The sequence below is a fragment of the Mytilus californianus genome, unplaced genomic scaffold (genome assembly GCF_021869535.1).
Source record: "Mytilus californianus isolate M0D057914Y unplaced genomic scaffold, xbMytCali1.0.p SCAF_18, whole genome shotgun sequence".
NCBI lineage: Eukaryota > Metazoa > Mollusca > Bivalvia > Mytilida > Mytilidae > Mytilus > Mytilus californianus.
In genome coordinates, this window is record NW_026262666.1 from 11,415,528 (window position 1) to 11,436,253 (window position 20,726).

Genomic DNA, 20,726 nt, shown 5'->3' on the forward strand with positions numbered 1-20,726 from the left:
ATAATCTAGATACTTTAATGCAGAAAAGTAACTTGTGTTTGTATTATTACTTCATAAACATTTGGATAAAAAGATTTGAAAAAGATTTACGTTTGGTATTGAAAATAAAAGAAGATTGAATGTTAACTAAATTAAGAGTAAGCACATAACCTCAACATTGATAAGGGGAGATATTGTAACTTGAAAATAGGTAAAAGAAAATGTAATTGATGTACGAATTCTATTGGAAATAAAATCCTTTTTTTCATCAATTCCGATGCTTAAAAGTTTGATTGTCTCATTGGTATCTTTCGTCTTTATCATACATAACTTTGGTATCCTTTGTCTCTATTTTCGAGAATACTGCGTTAACGTTTTGCATCCTTTTGCATATTTTGATATAGGACAGATGTTGACCTCCACTAGAAACGTGGTTATATTTGATAGGCAAAATAATGTTGCCTTTCAACAGCCGTTCAACGGACCAGCGAAAGAGCTCCTAACGTACATGCAGAAAGTGTGCCACTCTCCTTATACAATGTCATGAAATAGAAGTGCCTTCATAATATAAGTTCCAAGTGTATACATCTGTAATATAATTTCGGCTGGAATAAGGGAGTATAGAATATCAATAATCTGTTCCCGCAGGAAGGTATATTATAAAAAAGTCAAATCACAAAAAAAACGAACTCCGAGGAAAATTTAAAACGGAAAGTCCCTAATCAAATGGTAAAATCAAAAGCTCAAACACATCAAACGAATGGATAACAACTTTCATATTCCTGACTTGGTATAGGCATTTTTATGCCCTTGCAAATAAAAGTTGGGGGGGCATATTGTTTTACCCCTGTCCGTCGGTCCGTCCGTCCGTATTTCCCATTATGGTTATATAATTATTCCAGATAACTCCTCCTACAGTTTGAATGCTAGGAAGTTTTCACTTTGCTGGCTTTTTGTACATATATTGAAGATGTGTGCATGTGTGCATGTGGTCAGGGTTTGAGTTTTTAATAATAGTTGCTCTTTTGGGAGATAGTTGAACTTTGTAATTTTTTGGAATATATACTTGCATAAGATGTGCAAAGCGTTTCCGAATAACTCATCCTACAGTTTGAATGCTAAGAGGTTTTCACTTTGCTGGCTGTTTAAACATATATTGAATGTGTGCATGTGGTCAGGGTTTTGATCTTTATTAATATTTGCTCTTCTGGGAGATAGTTGAACTTTGTCATTTTTGGAGTATATACTTGCATAAGAGGTGCATAGCGTTTCCGGATAACTTCTCCTACAGTTTAAATGCTAGGAAGTTTCTACTTTGCTGGCTGTGTGTAAATATATTGAAGGTGAGCATGTGGTCAGGGTTTTGATTTTTATTAATAATTGCTCTTTTGTGAGATAGTTAAACTTTGTCATCTTTTTAATTTTTTTTTCAACTTTGTGTATTTCAAAATAAAACTTTGCATCTCCGGGGGTATCATTTGTGTCTCCCAGACACAATAATATCTCAAAGAAAGAGTGGAATGCGGGGGCATCACTTTGTCTAGTCTTATGTAGAAAACGGTGGATTAAGCCTTGTTTTATGGCTAGCTTAACCTCTCACTTGTATGACAGTTGCATAAAATTCTATTATATTTAACGTCATATCTGGAATCATGTCTTTCACCGGAAAAGATCGTCAATTTCGCACGCCTTTTTGACGTCATTTACCAGATAGAAGGCGCACCTGTATCCCTGCTCTATGTAAAAGTTTCCAGCACTTTGAGAATCGTCATTCTGTAGAGTAGTATGGAACTAATTTATGTTCCACAAGTAATCTTGATTACCGTACGACTGAGGGAGGGTGATCATCTTATTAGATTTCAATTTCCCAAATATTTTGTGCAGTATAAAATCAAACTTTTCACCCATTTGCTCAACATTTGTTGGAAGTGACGATGCCTACATTTTTGTCACGTGGTGATGGAAGTCACATGACAGTTTCAACTAAAAACCGTATCCCGGAACTGCCGTATTGACATCGATTTGTAAACATTATGGCACATTATTATGACATTGTTTATTACAAAGATTACAGGGATCTTCTGTTGACGGGAACACAAATATACGTTGGCATCACGAGCAATTTGATTCGATGTTCCCATTAAGAAGTGATGCGAATTTTTACATCCCGCCCAACCAAACGGATACCCCTTTCTAGCATTGGTGAAATTCATTTTGTTCATCCCAAGTCTGTCGATTAATGTAAAATATTTTAACCAAATTTTACAGGTATAAACCTAGTCCAAATAATTATGCCGTCTTGAAAGGCTATTTTAATTTTTTTTTTCTGTGACGCCTTCCTACGACATCATAACGCTGAAGCTTTTTTTTCCGTCTGGACTTTGAGAGAGAATTTTGGGGGGAACTTTGAGACCCAATTTTGGCATGAAATCTTCATTAACGGTTATATTTTTTGCAAAGATTCAAAGTCTCACCCTTTTTGTGCTTATTGGTGCAAAATATTTCCAGAAATATCCCCAAAAAAAAATGATAAAATACGATACGATTCCATTTGAGGTGGGCAAATATTTATTTTGATTTCAAAATGGTTTCCCAGAATTTCCAAGATACGTCACTTCCGGCGAATATAAAATATCAAACTCGGTAAAATTTGGCAGATTCGAATTTCCGGATAATATAAATCGAACGTTCCGGAAATTCGGGTCCATTAAATTTAACCGATTTTGATATTTTATATCCGCTGGAAGTGACGTATATTGGAAATTCTGGGAAACCATTTTGAAATCAAAATAGATATTTGCCCACCTTAAATGGAATCGTGTCTTATTTTATCATTTCTGTTGTATATTTCTGGAAATATTTTGCACCAAAAAGCACAAAACAGGCGAGACTTTGAATCTTTGAAACAGTTTTAACCGTTAATGAAGATTTCATGCCAAAATTGGGTCTCAAAGTTCCCCTCAAAATTCTCTCTCAAAGTCCAGACGGAAAAAATGGCTTCAGCGTTATGACGTCGTAGGAAGGCGTCACAGAAAAAAAATTAAAATAGCCTTTCAAGACGTCATAATTATTTGGACTAGTATAAACCTATCAACATACAATGCCATGTTTGATATCCTTCGCCTCTGTTTTACAAAAGCAATTTTCCCAACAGGAAAAATGGAACATAATGTAATGATATTATTATAAGGATGGCAAACAATCAGATTTTCATTAAAATCACTAATAAATATACCACATATTAAAGCTAAATGAATTTAATGACAAAAATATACACATTTCTAGTCGGGGAAAATGAATCTAACCCAGTACCTATTGATTCTAAGAAGTTTATTAGAAACAAATTAAAAAGACTGAAAGAAAAGTGAGTGATGGAAATATTTCTTTCCTTTTTTCAAGCGACTGAAAATTAATGAAATGATTGACGATTATGTATATAAATTGTTTAACTATGTTTAACTAGCAATGCTATTATTAATCATAACTAACATTTTTTTTGTCCTGTGTATCGACAGCGTATTTCCAATTTTTTTTAAAATCGTTAGTAAAGTGAATTTTCGCCTCGTCATAGATAAACATCCTATAAAAAATGTGCACAATAAATTTTATCACAGATCAACAGGAAATACGTATCGCTAAATCAAGCATTTAGATTAGGTGTTAAAAATATTTCGTAATACGTTAATCGTTATAGTAAGTAAATGTTTATTGCTAACTATACAGTGGTGGATCCAAGGGAGGGGGGGTCCGGGGGTTGGAACCCCTTTTTTGACGATCAATGCTTTTACATGGGGACACATGGTTGGAATCCCCATCTTTATCTTAGGTTGACACCTTCCATACCCCCCCCCTTTTCCCCCCGTTTTGAAAATGGCTACATCCGCCCCTGACTATATACATGTGTTTATTTATATTTTACTCATACTTTGGGTAAACTAATAATAAACCTAAAGCAGGTAACTCCTAATATAATGAGGGTAACCCGAACAGATCTAAAAACGTTATGACAAAATCTGACATCTTTAAACGTTGTTTATTATTATCTTGAGAATAATCCAACTAGAGAGCGGCGAAAGACGTCAATACAGACTAAGCCGTTTCATACTACAAAGGAGAAGGGGCATTTAAGCCCGTTTTTGGCCCAAGAAAATAAAATGTTTGAAAACTATCCTAAATTAGCACATAATGTTTGGAAATGCATAGAGTTAAGAAATATAAATGAAAAATATAAGATTTTCTATCTGATGACGTCACAATTACGTCATAATATGTACCGTTTTCATGAAAACGATAAAAAAAAAAACAGAATTTATGCAGTTTTCTATCGTTATTCTCATTATGAAAACATTTGGCGCAGCCAAGAAACAACAACAAATTTAAGAGAAGCTTTATTATAACTATTGACATAATCTCACTTAATATAAATTTGTTTCTTGGATGCGCACATACTTTGCCAATCTAAAATATACTTAAAATTTGTTAAAAAACCAGGAAAATCAAGAAATTTTACAAAATATACAAATTGCATCATAGTGTGTTGCCGTGGTAACTCGTTAAATGTAAAATTTGTTTTCATTTTCTGAATACCTTGTACCTTAGTCTAGTTAGGACAAATTTAAGAATATGTATGATAACTTTTAAATTTGCAGAAATATTTGGGCCAAATAAGGGCCTTATTGCCCCTTCTCCTTTGCTACTAGTGGAATGAAGAGTATGATAAAGATGTTTACTAAAGTTTGCACAATATAAAAGTGCATTACTCTTGCAGAATTACAATAATGATTGTAATATTGTCTGTAATTATTGACTTATTTTAATCTGCAAACTTTTCAGTTAACATTCTCAGGACGAAAGTAAAATACGTGAATATAAATCAGGTTCGATCTTCCCTCATTGTAATTACCTTTTCATTTAAAATCTCGTAATGAATTTTGTGATGTAAGAAAAATAACGATTACGCATGTAAAATAAATGAAAAAGACACAAACATCTCCAAGAGCGCCTTGTCCAAGTTAACATGTGCTGCGAGATGCCCTACAACGGATTTCTAAAGATTTGGACGCGTATTTACAGAAGTGATTACACACTATTAGAAATTATGATTAGGACAAGAACAAATTCATTTGTCTAGTCTTGTAAGACATATGTCTTTTTTAGTATAATCTATTGATTCGCGATAGGCAAACATATATGGACTGATGTGTGTCACTGATATAACTGTACTATAATATTTTGACAAGAAGTATTTTGTGCAATCATGGAAAATGAGAAAATTTTTTATGCAATAATTTGAAAACTAAAACATGCTCATAAATTAATTTTCAATGCAACGACTAAATGATAGAAAAAAATTTAAAATAACAAACATACTAAACTCTTGTAAAAAAAACCCGAGGTTAATGACTTTACAATACTTAACCTAATTTGAATGAAAATAATTGCCTACAAAGCTTACAACATTATAGAATAGTCAAACATACAGGTATTATGGACTATTTAGATAACATGAAATGTTTTTCAGTTTTCATAGTGCAATGTAAGATGATGAGATTAAGAACAGAACATCAGTTTTTAAACGTTGTATACACGCATTGATATAGTATTAGTTTTCTATTGATATGTTATGTGTTTATTAAAAAGCTGTTAAAATTAAAAAAAAACGCAAATTAACTTGTGCAATTTTATGCTTTTACCCCGATTTATTCATTGATAATTTTGTCATTGAATCAATCGTTTGTCGTCGGTTTAAGGTTTCAATTCGGCTTTGCATGAAAGGATATAGCATTTTTTTATGTTAAATGCATGATATTTTACTTGTGTATACCCATTCTGTGTAACATATTTCATTTATGAATATCCGTGTCGCATATTGTTCTTTTATACGAATACTAAATATTTCGTCATAATAAATGAAAGAAAGTAAAAAAAAATAAATAAAAAATAAAAAGTAGAAAAAAAAGTAGAGAAAACATCAGGAAAACAAAGGTTAGTGTGTCATATGGCTTCGTTTTATGCGATCGATATTATTAAAGAGGACGGACTGTTAATGTACATATCTTAAATAAGCTTTTCTTTTCATTGGCATCTTAAGAACCAATTATCCATCGCTTTATTCTTTGGTACAAACCTAACCTCGCTTCTTCTTCGAGTTTTTCCAATAATTTTTTATTCTCATTTTTCAATTGTTCCCTAGCATTTTTTGCAATTTCTAATGTTTTTTTTATTTCATCTTTGGTTTTTTCTGCGGCAGTTGCTTTTATATCCAATTGTTCCACTTTCCTTTTCAACTCTTCAATTTCTCCATCATTCTTTTGAGAGTTTTTTTTTAGTGCATCCCTTTCCTTCATAAGGCCATCAAGTTGCTTTTGTTTACTGTCATCTATTTCTTTGGCCTGATGCATATCCGTATTTACTTGATCTATCTTTAGTTCCAGCTTGCGAATGTTCTCCTCGTTTTCGGTTTTGGCTATAACTTGTTCCTTTTTTTTCTCTTCTATTTGAATTTTATATCGTTCTATTTCATCCTTAACACTATCTAAATTTTCATTCATTTGCATCATATCCTTTTTTTGTTCTTCTCTGGCCTTTTCCAGATCATTGATTTTATATTGGTAATCTGTTAACAACTTCTCGTATTTTTCGGACACTTCAAGGATAATCCTTTGTCTAGCTCTTTCTTTCTCTTCTTGATACGCAGCTTCTCTCTTTTGCATATCGGCTAGCAATTCTTGGGTTGCCCTTTCGTACATTTCATTACTGTAGCATGTCCCACCATTGGTGGCTACGACCTTATTAACCATTTGGATAAGTTCTGCAACCTTTCTTTGTCTGTAGCTTCGAGTACCTTTATTATCTAATCCTAAGCATCGTTTTCCACATCTTGCGACAAACGCTTTCATGTCAATAGGTGCAGTGCCAATGAATTCCTCTAAGACAATATTGTTATCGCTCTTAGCTTCCCAATGCGTAAAGACAATTACTGCATACCTCAGCAATTCTTCTCCAAAATGATCGACGAAGTGATCCAACATTTTCTTTAATTCAGGGGTAAATCTTCCCTGCTGCATCACAATAACAACTGCATGAGGACCAGGTGCAGTTAGAGCTATAAATTTGCTTATTTCATTTTGAACCTTTTCTGTGGGCATATTTGTATCAAAAAGACCTGGGGTGTCCAGAACGTTGATGCGCCTCCCATTTAGTAATGCCATACCTTGCGAGCAGCTCTTTGTTACAGATGAAGCTGACCAATTTGAATGAAATTTTTTTTTACCAAGAATTGTATTTCCTGTTGCACTCTTTCCGTCGCCTGTTCTTCCAATCAAAACGATTCTAAGCTCATCTTCCCGGTCTTAAAAATAATAATAATGAACAGTTTGGTTTATAGATACTGTCAAAAAAGGTCAAGTATAGCCAATATTGTAACAGTAGACAACGTTTGGTGATAAATTTCTATGCGTTGGTTATAGTATATGTTTTAGACGACAGAATAAAAGAGTATTATCCTTTGTTTTTCTATTAATATAAATAACAAAAATCTTATGACGACAAAAAACTATTATAATACATTTTGAGTCAGGCGTTGGATTTGGCAGAAGAGACTGAAGATAACGCAATATTTATAACCCAAAGTACTTACATGTATGAGTTAAATGAAAGTAATCATAAATGTATTTTACATGTTACGGTTTTATATCCCCCACCTCTTCTCAACATTAAACAAACATTCATTTCGAACATACTGAGGGATAGGTGTGTCTTGATTAGAAAGTTGACGACTGTACACACTTGACATACAAAAATACAGATTGTATATGTAGGAATCCACTGTTTTTTTTCGGGGGGGGGGGGCAATCCAAGAGTGGGGGATTCCGGGGATTGGAATCCCCGTAAATTGGAACATGCTTTTGAATCGGGACATATGGCTTGAACCCCTTTTTTATCCTTGGTTGGCATCCCTCTTAAAATGGGTGTATCCGCCCCTGGGTGTCATCATTATCTTCAACAATCCAAACATTAATATTTATTTTATGATTAAGACTTAGTCCAAATGTAAACTTTATGTGTTAATGTATAATTCGAATTAAAGTGCCTTTTTGTATGTTCTTGAAGACATTGCCATATGGGATTGCAATTGCAGCTTCAAGCAAAGGAGTATTTAAATGATTTTTTTTTATTCAAAATAAATTATTAATATTTTTATTCGCTATACAATTTTCCTGAAATATGTTTTTTAATATGTTTTGAAAAAACTTGTAGTGAACACTTTAAGTAATCGCTTATGTTCATGATATCATAAAAAAAACCATTTCTATTGTAATGAATAACAATGGACTGTGGTTTCGAGATGTAGAAGCAGGGGTTTCCAGAACCCCGCTCGTCACACCATTTGTTCAAAATCCATTGTTATTCATAACAATAGATCTATTCAATTTACACTTGTTTCAGAAATAGAAACTATGAAGTATAACAAAACAACTGGGGTGTAATTGTAGATTAAGATCGGTATCAAATGGGCTTTGTCGAAGTGTGGTTGAAACTCATGACTTCAGTGTTAAAGGCAGCACTAGTTCACCCATATTAAACTCTCCAAAATTGATTAAGAAGATTATTATAAGTACAAAACAAACCCCATAGGGAACCGCATGAATTTAAAAAGTAAAGAGACCGTGTGCGTCAACAGGGTAAACGTTTCCTGATATGCATGTTTGAATCACTCGTCTTGCGAATCCACACGCATGTATGAGGGCCATATATGAAAGACCCTCTTAACCCTTCCTGGTAACTTGGCTGGGTTCCTTCAACTCAGTCTTTATTTTTCTATTTTGTGTTTTGAATACTACTGTTTGACTTTCGGTCTTTTTCCTTTTTTTGCAATGGCGTTGTCAGATTGTCCTTGACTTATGAGTTTCTTCCACATCTTGTATATAACTAAAAATGTCATAATCGAGAGTAGGATACAACGGCAAAATTACAGATTATACGACTATTCTGGTATCTTAAGATCTAAGACTGCAAACACATGTCACTAGTGGGTTGAGACACAGACATATCATATCGGTTAGTGATGGTGATCATAAAACTTAAGGGATAAGTTCAGACCAACTATTAAAAGACCATAAGGTCAGCGAGGCCCCGTTAAACAACACAAACACTGAGGAATTTCTGCACAATGAACTTTAAATCGAATCCTTTTCACGTTTAGTACTTTTTTTATCTATATGTATAATCTTGGTATCAGTCGAGCGCTGAAAGGGGTACATACGCGATCATATGGTTATTTCAACTCCAAGAACCCATAGCTAACACCAGAGACAAGAAAACAATTGAAAAGATTTTTTTAAAAGGCGCAATGTATAACAAACGTATTACTAGCGAATAAGGAACGAATAAGTAACAGGATATCAGTCGAGCGCTGAAACGGGAACATGCGCGCTAACAGGGCTATTTCGCCTCTAAGAGCCCGCAGCTAAGACCAGAGACAAGAAACAAAATTAAAAATAATTTATTTTAAAAGGTGCAACTTATACTGTTATAAAACACGCATTACAAGCGAATTAGGAACGAATAAGTAACAGAAAGCGCTGAAACGGGTACAATACATACGCGCTAATAGGCTTGTTTCACCTCTAAAAATCCCATAGCTAACACCAGAGACAAGAAAAAAAAATGAAAAGAATTATTTTAAAGGTGCAACATATAACACATATATTATAAGCGAATAAGGAACGAATAAGTAACAGGGTATCAGTCGAGCGCTGAAACGAGCACATTAGCGCTAGAATTGTAATTTCACCTCTGCAAACCAAGAAGTATTACCAGAGATAAGAAAGAAAAGCACGAAAAGAGGGAAACATACTAAAATCGAAATAGTAACGAATAAGGAATAAGGAATAAGGAATAAGTAACGAATAGGTAACGAATGAGGAATAAGTAACGAATAGGTAACGATTAAGGAATAAGTAACTAATAGGTAACGAATAAGGAATAAGGAATAAGTAACCAACTTGACGACCCTCTATAACCCGGTATTATTCTTCGCGTAAAGTTACATAAAAACATCAATTTGGTTAGCTTACATGTTTACCTTGCACTAGATTCTTTAGAAGTCTTTACAAGTATTAAAGTCCTTTTTGTATACAGGAAGGTGTAATATAGCGGAGTGCTTTACTTCTTAATTTGATAAAAAAAAAAAAAAAATAGAAGACATCACAAAAGAGGGGCGAAAATACCAGAGGGACATTCAAACTCATAAATCGAAAATAAACTGACAAGTGTCTCTCCAAGCCAATGGATCGAGTTTATTATACATGAAAAATAAAAATTGACCAATGAAACATGGAAATGAGGTCAAGGTTTTTGAACCCGTTCAATACTCGAGTAGAAATGACAAGCATTGCTGAGAAAGTATCAGACAAAAAAAAATATCCATGAAAACATAACATTGACCAATGAATCACGGTCCGTTAAAACCTACCGGTCGGACATGTACACCCTACATTTAGCCTATACAAGAACGAAACCACGAAACTGAAATCAAGCACAATGTAAAATAATGTTATTTAAACATATATAAGGCATTATATACAAAATTCATTCAGATCTTCTCTCCATATGATTTAAAAATAAACTGTTGTCAGACATATTAAATTCAGAAAAAATAAGACAATCTGCTAGACAGCAACATTGCTTTTTAATTCAGTCGCTGGACCATGATTTAGTGGATAGGGTCTGTAAATGGTCGACAACTGAGAATAATAGACATAAATGTAGCTTTATAGAAAATATCCTTGTTCATTGTATTTCCTATCAATCTAACTTAACCATAAAACTTAACATTGACAATAGCGAATTAATTCACGATCGCCGTACCATGACCTAGGGGACAGGGCATCGAAAACGTTAAACTGATATGTACTGATAGTTATGTAACTTTATAGAATATACCAACAGTTAACATTGAAAATTGAAAGTGGCTGGACCATGACCTAGTGGGAAAGGCCTCAAAATTGTTGTCAAACTGATATGTACTGATAGTAATGCAACTGTACATCAAATAACAATCATCTATCACAAGTAGTTCCTATCAAACCAACTTAAGCAGAAAACTTAACATTTGCCGCCGCCGGAAAAGCAATCTTAGTCTAGCAAAAAAAAAGATAGTGGCGACGGATTTGAATCCATATGTTTCGTATTTTGTGGCTTTCTCCTCATGCGGAACATCTTTCAAATATAAAGATAGAGGAATTGCTATGATCTTTACAACGATCGTCTAAATATTTATGATGAATTATTTTTAATCGAAACGTACGGTTAATTTAAGCATGTCCTGTTTTGCTTATTGCCCGTTAATGATTCTTTACCTATACTTAAGGAAACATGATAACAGTAGAACTAACCTTTTTTGAATTGATCAATCGTTTTGCGTCCCCATGTATCTAAAACAATAATAATAATTAAAAACCATCCTCACATTCTATCAGTATTTAACAATCACTTTGTTGCAAAGAACTAAACCATATTGTAACTGAACAATGGTTAAAACAGCTGGTGTTGATGTCACTAGTTGAGCAGGAACTGCTTACCATTTCAAAACAACTGAGTTCATCAACGATTATAACTGGAACTCGTGATTCTCATTTTCCATGTTTCATATTTACGGATTGTTGCAGTTATAACCTGAGTAACAATTCACTTTGAAGAGACTTTTGAATTTTGAATTTTAAAGTTTTAAATGTTGAATTAAAATGTTTTTTTTATTGGACGAACCATTACTATAGGCATTCTTCTATAGACCATTTATTTATGCAGTTCTAATTTGAAACACTCCAGACCAGGCATGAGATAGATTGTTTTTAACCACGCCGCCAGTCTCCAATGACTATTCCGCTCAAGTCAATTCAAAACCAAAATACAAGACTGCTTTTGACAGATCCTAGATGTAAATACATTTTCATGCAATATATATAAATCGAGAACAAAGATCATTTCACAATATTTGATCACTTGATACAAAGTCATCATATTCACAAGTTAATTTTAACGTGGAGGAGACGAGAACAAAAGTTTACTTTACAGGTTTGATAGAAATAAGCTTACATTTATGCATATCTCAGTTTCGAACATCACGTCGTTCCAAATTAACTTAAATGGTCGATAAGTTAGTTTTTGTTAGTCTTGATAACAGTCGTTGAACCTAGCCTGCTTTTTAAGTAAATTATTGAATTTATTAATAGAACCAATCATAAACATGTCATAAGTGAACTCTGAACTGTCAGAATGTCTGTTCATAAAGATAACGAGTAGTATTGGTTATGATTGCGCCTTTGTGGATGCGTATTGTTATGAGGACTTGTTTATTTTTCGTATTTTTCTTCTTACTCTAATTTTGTCTGTTCTTCTTCGACTGATATATTTCATTATATCTAATCTCTCAGTTTTACGTGTGTCAATTTTGGTTTGAATGTATTTGTTTTGTTCAACAGTGTCGTGTATTTGCAAGCCACATTTGCTTACTTTCCTTTCTGTCTGTAGAAAAAATACTTTGGACAATCATTGTTAATTCGCAGCACCAATACTCGTTCATTATCGTTCGATATACGATTTATTACAGCCTTCTTGTATTGTACACATACATTCTTACCAGTTTTATAACTGTATTTGTCTTCTGAATCATTTAATGAACTGTAATCTTCATCTGAAATGAAGTAAGAAATACTCTTACCAAAAATACACTAACTACCCAAACTACATTTACCAGTACTCCATTATAAAGGCTACGCCTATCATACTCGTTAACTATTAATAGACTTGTTCCATAAATCGCGAATTAATAATGCAGTTTACTTATATGCTAGGTTTAATTTATTATTTGAGAAGGTACGTTATTAAGTTTATAATTCGCTGAAGCTGGAATTTTGTCAAGAATTAAGGAAGGTTAGGACGTCATTTTAATTGTTGACCTTTTCTATCTACCTATCCAAAATCTGCAATATACTGAATTGCATGAAAAGGTGTCAATCAGTTCTGGATTCACTTCAAACCAATTGTGTAAACAGAACTGACTTTACAACAGGAAAATGTCTGCATTTACCAGATTTGATGTGTTCATGGTCAGTTTGTTCAGATGATGTTTAGATAGGAATGGCCATTAAAGAATCACATTTATTTACAAGTGAAGTATTCGAATGGGAAAATATAGAATATCGGAAAACATTAAACTATAATGTTCTGTAAAGCAAAACCAACGCAATGATACCGCAATAGCGACATAGACATGAAGGCTAGAAGAACACTTTTAAAGAAACATTTATATACGACTGGGACCACTGATATTATCACAATGAGGGAATGAATGTGTTTCAATATGGTTACTGCAAATAGCTAATAACTTTATAAAACAAAAAGATACACCACAAATATTAAATCTGTGTGAAATTTGACTCATAGATTAAAAAAAAACAATGTTTACTAGACCCAGGATATGAGCTATAGAGGCGATAATATTACATTTTGGAAACAATGCAATCTACTCGAATAAGTACATGTTAGGATCTTTACATCAATATTTCAAATTCATATATTTCCAATGCATATGTCGTTCATAAAAATAAACACAATATAAAACATTTAAGCAAATTATTCAAAACATAAGGCTTAGCATAAAAACGAAAAAAATAACCCCATCATGGAATGAATGACTATAAGGCAATGACCAAAAGAAAAAAGTGACTAGCATATGTTTTACCACCCTTTAATTTCCTACGTATTTTTTGTGATTTGTGTTGTGTTATGATTTGTTTTAAATGTAGAATTTCATAGAAGGTTGTATTTTTTTGTCATATTAATACCGGTTACTTTTCGAAAGAATTTGATTGTCACTTTGATGTATTTAGTAATTTTACTACCACTTAATCGGAGTCAATAGGTGGGATTATAATTTTGTTTTCTAGAAGATTATCCACCTAATTTTTTAAATCCGTGAAATTAAGAGGATTGCACACATTACTTATAACGACGTCGCCAAGTATATAGAAAGGACCCGCACAGGTGTTATCAAGAACCGCTTATAGCCTCATTGGAAGTCATTGTTGATCAACGCCCTCAAAGTAGTAGTAACCAAGAACACAGTGTCGTTTTACATAGCAGGTATCTCTCTTTCAAAAGACATCCCAAATTAACTCACATTCAGATTATCACTCTAGTGACAATTACCAAAATCTTGATAAAGACATTTTAGACTTTAATTACTCCGCTGTTTCATTCCTTAATATAAAACAAGCACTTGCGACTCTGATAAACGAAGCTCAATTTATTAAAAGTTCAATTTGAACTATTGTAAACCACCAGGAGTAACGACGATCTGAATTGAAAATTAACTAATCTTGTTTATGATCAGACTGAAATCTTTGTCTACTAGACATGTCAGATAATTGTTTACAATTGACAATTTAGAGTCGAAATAAAATTGAGAATGAAAATGGGGAATGTGTCAAAGAGACAACAACCCGACCATAGAACAGACAACAGCAGAAGGTCACCAACAGGTCTTCAATGCAGCGAGAAATTCCCGCACCCGGAGGCGTCCTTCAGCTGGCCCCTAAACTAATATATATACTAGTTCAGTGATAATGAACGAAAGTCTAGATATGAGACATTTGAATAAGGGATCGTCTCAAAAGTTTCAATTTCAAAATTGATTTAACCGGTACATTGATAGCCTTTAGACTATAATTTCTACTGATAAATATAAAATAATTTGTATTTGTCGGTGAAACAACAAGAAATTTTAACAAAGAAGTATGCGGTGATATATTATAGATTAACAATAATGCAAATATCATTGTACATTATTCATCAATATTTTATTAGTCTGATTATTCAATCCTGTCCAAACGAGCACTATTGAAAAAATATTACTTGAATAACATTTCTCATCTTGCAACATCTTATCGTAAACAAATGGAAGTCTACTTGGGACTGCGATATTTAGGTTGCAATGACAAAATTGATGACGTTTGTAATTTATGTATTCAGATCTTGTAAATAAGAATGCCAGACGCTGGTTTTTCTACAAGAAATTCAGCTGTGATATTTAAGACTAAACAGCTTGCAGGTTCTTTCAATAACTCACAAAACTCACAGATCATGGATTAAAGAGACAAAATTACAAAACGTAACCAACCTTCGCTCGAATAGCAATGAGAGCTCTCTTCGTCAGTGCTCACATTATCAGTAATATTATATTCTGGTATGTCTGGAAAAACAATTAAAAACAATGTTTGTGTAAAAAATGATATGTTATATCTGTAATGCTGTTTTGGCATTGCTCAATGTTTTATAGCTTTGCTAAACCATATAAGAATACATTATTTTTTTTAATTTGTTTCGTCTGATGAAGACTTAATTTCCTGTTGGCAATCAATGAACAAAGGCTAATTGAAAAAATTTACGTTTTAACTGATTTTGTAACCAAGTAAACGTCAACGAAATGTTTGTTGTTTAAGGTAACAGAATGTTTGTACATAAATCACAATGAATAAGTTTTATTTCAATTCCAACGTATATATTTCAGTCAGTCAATTTCACTGTTTAAAATATTTTGCAGATAAAGGCTTAATGTCATCATATGCATGTAGGGCTCAGGTCGACGTCTGTCCGATCCTCAAAAGAATGTCAAATCTGACATTATAATACATTTGAAATAAAAATCGACGACCAGTTCTTTACACATCTTATCAAAGAAATTTTGAATTCATCAATCGACGTCCAGTTGATGGCTGTGACCTCACTACTTGAACAAAGTATGTTTGTTACAAATGAATTAAAAAGTTATTTAAGTAGATTTATAAAAATTTAGAATTTCATCATCGCAGAAAACAAGTAAATAAATGATATTGATTTTAAATTGACATGCTATTATTTTATCTGATCATTTGCCATGGCACTAACTCTACATATTGTTGTTATATAGTTTGAGGTTTTAGTTATTTTTGCTAACTTAACTATGCCCGTGTTCCTCATATCTGAATAATTCGTGGATAAGCATCCAAAAATCGATCAATCTGGATAATTTGGGTAAATTGGCCCTTATATATTCATTTCTTCGACATATATAAACAGTTGATTATTGTTGAAAAATAGTGGTGCCCTCTATAGATACCTTTCAATTATCTCTTTTGTTAGACAAACATATAGGATCCCATTACCGCTGTATTTATTCTCCTCAGCTTCAATAATTCAGAAAGTGTATGTTTTTTGTGTGGTAAAAAATATATTTACAGAAAATTGGTTACATATGCATCAATGCATTGTATAAGCGAATCACTGTGTAATGTACCAGTGTTTAAATCGGTTGTCTCACCTTCATCCGTATTCAGATTAGAATCCCAACCTCCAAGACAAGCAACTTCTGTAAAAATAGCAATTATGGTATAAACGTAGAGACATTAATGCAGACATTTCTTTCTTTTGATCATTCTAGTGTAGTTTTAACACTTATTTTATTGAAATTAAAATGAGCTGGCTCTGGTAAAATCATGAGCTATTGTTATACCTTTCAGATCACATTTGAATTCACATACACACAAATTGTTAAATCATCATTTTTATAACATAGGGTGACCGATTGTATTGTTGGTATTTTCCATGTTTGTACGATATGAAAAAAGTAGCTAACAGATGGACTCTCATACATCGATTGTATTTTTCCCCGTTTTCCTAATACTATCGTAGATATAATTTAGATAACCTAAAATAGATTGTACTTCTTCAAGAGATTTATGTTATAAACACTTTTGCTCTAGTCTTTAAATACCTGAGTAGTCGTCTTTTTGATTTTGTCCTATTCTCAAGTGTGACATTTTGACTGAGGGCGGATTCGCATGGTTGGTGATAAATAAAATTGAGAATGGAAATGGGGAATGTGTCAAAGAGACAACAACCCGACCATAGAACAGACAACAGCAGAAGGCCACCAACAGGTCTTCAATGCAGCGAGAAATTCCCGCACCCGGAGGCGTCCTTCAGCTGGCCCCTAAACATATATATATACTGGTTCAGTGATAATGAACGCCATACTAAACTCCAAATTGTACACAAGAAACTAAAATTAAAAATAATACAAGACTAACAAAGGCTAGAGGCTCCTGACTTGGGACAGGCGCAAAAATGCGGCGGGGTTAAACATGTTTATGAGATCTCAACCCTCCCCCTATACCTCTAGCCAATATAGAAAAGTAAACGCACAACAATACGCACATTAAAATTCAGTTCAAGAGAAGTCCGAGTCTGATGTCAGAAGATGTAACCAAAGAAAATAAACAAAAAGACAATGATACATAAATAACAACAGACTACTAGCAGTTGACTGACATGCCAGCTCCAGACTTCAATTAAACTGATTGAAAGATTATGTCTTCATCATATGAATATCAGGCACAATCCTTCCCGTTAGGGGTTTAGTATCATACTATCATAACATATATGAGAAGAACATAACCCGTGTCATGCCAACAACTGGTTTTTAAATAAATGTGTTTAGTTCCGATGCAAAGACCCTATAAGTTAATCAATATTAACGCCAAAATATGCAATCTTTAATGACCTGACAACAGTATCGTAACTATATCCCTTCTTAATAAGTCTATTTAAAGGTTTTGTTAGCTTCAGAGGTGAATATTTACATTTTTGAGCATTATAAAGAATATTTCCATAAAAAATTGGATGTGAAATACCTGAACGTATAAGAAGTATGCATGTTGAGCTAAATTTACGAATGATGTCCTTATACCGATGATAAAATTTAGTAAATGTTTTGACTAGTTTGTGATATCGAAAACCCTGGTGTAATAATTTTTCAGTAATACATAAATGCATTTTTTGATGGGGTTCGTGTTGCTTAATCTTTAGTTTTCTATATTATGTTGTGTGTACTATTGTTTGTGTTTTGGTCTCTGTTTTTGGGAGTTTTCAGATAATTGTCGACTTATAAGTTTGAATGTCCCTTTGGTATCTTTCAACAATTTCTTACTGTTTTAGAATGACGTTTGTTTCTTATCTAATTTTAGTCAAAATGTGTTACACTGAAATTTCTTTTAACGAAACATATACTAGTAAGAAAATATGGTACTATTTTCAGAATGAAAGATATAATCTAAAATAATAATTTACCTTCTTGATCTTTGAGGGCCTTCACTTTTTGCTCTTTGTGTGAAACAAAAATTTCCGTAAATGGTTTGGAAAACTCTTAATAAAATAAAGAGACAAAATGATGGATTAATTAATTACTGCATATTAAAACAGATATGAAACCCTGTACAATAATTACAGATATTCCAAAATCGTCCATATGATACATTGTAGAGTGATTTATTTTGCTTCTGCTAAAAGTGCACACCGTTAAGTACAAACTACATTGTTCAAACTACATTGTACTATCCTGAACAGGCTCTCTAAATCATTTATTTTACTACATATTTTCGTGATTTGTTTGTTAGTATCCAATTTTTTTTCTCGATATGTTTTTTTTTGTTTTTCTCGATTCTATTTGTCATTAAGGTCTTTCTCCTACGTTGTGATAGACCTTATAGTTTTACTAATGTATTTTTTCTTTGTATTCTTCCAGCATGTTTTTGACATGGCCTCCCCCAATTTCTATTTGAAGTTATCATGACTAAATTTAGGCCATCATTAGATCTCATCATAAAGTATTACCAGATGACGCTGTGTAGGATTTCAGCATCCCCCTTTAGAAGAAATCTCCCTTTTATTGTTTTTTTTAATAACCCCTTTCGTAGTTTTTGAAGATATCCCGATCTTTTTGGACAATAAGTAGATCTCATCATGAAGGATTACCAGATGAGGCTGCGTAGTATTTCATCATCCCCTTTTAGAGTTACACCCTCTTGAAAAACATTCATAACATATCTTTAGAACTGTTACATATATAATCTATCTGAAAAGGGCAACCTGAAGATCATAAAAGACACTTTTTGGAAATTCAATATTTAAAAAAGCCCAGAGGTAATGATTTCATCAACTCATCGAGTGTATCTAATGTCTCTACCATTCATAAATTTATACCTCCCTATTTTGATAACACAGAACCACTTACTATTTCGTATACATACAAAATCCCAGTTTTAATTATTAGTTATACGCCAGTAACATCAGACGTCAATGTAGACAATATTACTCCTCTAACTTGAGACTATGAATCTTCGAATTTTAGATATTATTCCTACAGCCATGTTATTATGGGGGACCTCAATATCGTTCAAGAACGAGATAACAATTTTTTTTTTTTAGAAAAAAGGACCAACATATCGTCCTCCATCGAAAATAGATTGGAAACAGAGTCGTTAGGTAACAAAAGACGCGTTTTATCGTATTGTAAAAGTTGGTATTAACGTGAAAAATCTGATGAAAAATCTCTTGATTCTTATTTAGAATTTAGAAACGATACAGGTAATATTATCGATCCTTTAAATAGACGTATTCTAAAACGTTACCATCTTAACATTGTCATTAAATCTTGGAGTATTGTTTTTATTGGTATTATTATTGATTTCTTATCAGTAAATTTAAGAAATATGACAGTTGTTATCCTTTTTCAAATCAAACTAAATATTCTTATATATTTTATATACATATGCACGTTCATGGCTCTACAATTTGTCGATACTTGTATCTTGGTTTTGTACATTGTTATGTTTTCCCCTGACTGTTTATGACGTCTTTACACTAAATCCATTGAACGTTTGATGTGTACTGATTGATATTTTAGTCATAGATACATGAATTTTGTCATTAGTTGTTATTGGCTTTGAACTAGCTGTCATTAACTACGAGGACTCTCAGATCTGATCATAGCGTCTTTTCGTTGTGAGGATGTATAAATACCCGTCCACGTCCAATCTTTGTTTTTGTTAGATGTAGAAACCATTTCCACTAAAGAGCAACAGGTTTAACCATGAGTTAACTTTAACGATGTGTTATCCTATTTTTTACGACAGCGTTAGACTTAACAACAAGTTAAACAACCGACTTTTAATGAGTTAAGCCTTTTTCAACATATTTTATAGTTTGTTCTTATGTTGTACAGTTACACCACTGTCCCTTTTTAGGGGAAGGGGTTTGCACCTTCAAAGGAGTTTAACCCTGTCACATTCTTTATGTGCCTGTCACAAGTCAGGAGCTTTATAAGCATAAACAATCATTTTGTTATCATCCCTTATCAGAGTTATTTTCCTTTAAATATTTTACACAATTTAAAATTAAAAAAAAAAAAAATACTTTCCAGAACCGGAAGCCGTAGAGAAATGGGACCATTACAAAATATCTTCCGGTTCTGTAGTTCAGTATCGCATCATATATTTTATTATTCATTGTGCCCTTAAGGAGTAATGGATTGTGTTTTACTTTTTCTGCAGATCATCTTACACTTAGCAGATTTGAGATATCTGTTGTCGTATAAGAGATATTACAGTTTGTAATTTTGTGAAGGTGCAATTAAACCTTCTAAAATAAAGTAAAATAACAAAAATACCGAACTCCGAGGAAAATTCAAAATGGAAAGTCTGTAATCAAAATGCAAAATCAAAAGCTCAAACACATCAAACGAATAGATAACAACTGTTATATTCCTGATTTGGTACAGGCATTAACAAAAGCTATTGCTCATGTTTCCAAGAACCACGGCGTGACCAATTATCGTTTCATTTTTTTGTTTTTTGTTTTTGTCTTTA

At 32.8% G+C, this 20,726-nt stretch overlaps 1 protein-coding gene across 1 annotated transcript in view; it reads right to left on the reverse strand.

Annotated features, from left to right (window-relative positions):
• Positions 1 to 3,220: 3,220 nt before the first annotated feature.
• The window catches only part of LOC127726717 (uncharacterized), a 55,672-nt gene continuing 38,166 nt past the window's right edge, over positions 3,221 to 20,726 (reverse strand). Inside the window, exons 5-10 of the mRNA XM_052234190.1 lie at positions 18,151 to 18,225; positions 16,343 to 16,390; positions 15,164 to 15,235; positions 12,623 to 12,676; positions 11,379 to 11,417; positions 3,221 to 7,330 (exon numbers count right to left, since the gene is read on the reverse strand). Coding sequence (XP_052090150.1) covers positions 6,066 to 7,330; positions 11,379 to 11,417; positions 12,623 to 12,676; positions 15,164 to 15,235; positions 16,343 to 16,390; positions 18,151 to 18,225 — 1,553 coding nt within the window. The 3' untranslated portion in view covers positions 3,221 to 6,065. The remainder of the gene's footprint in view (positions 7,331 to 11,378; positions 11,418 to 12,622; positions 12,677 to 15,163; positions 15,236 to 16,342; positions 16,391 to 18,150; positions 18,226 to 20,726) is intronic.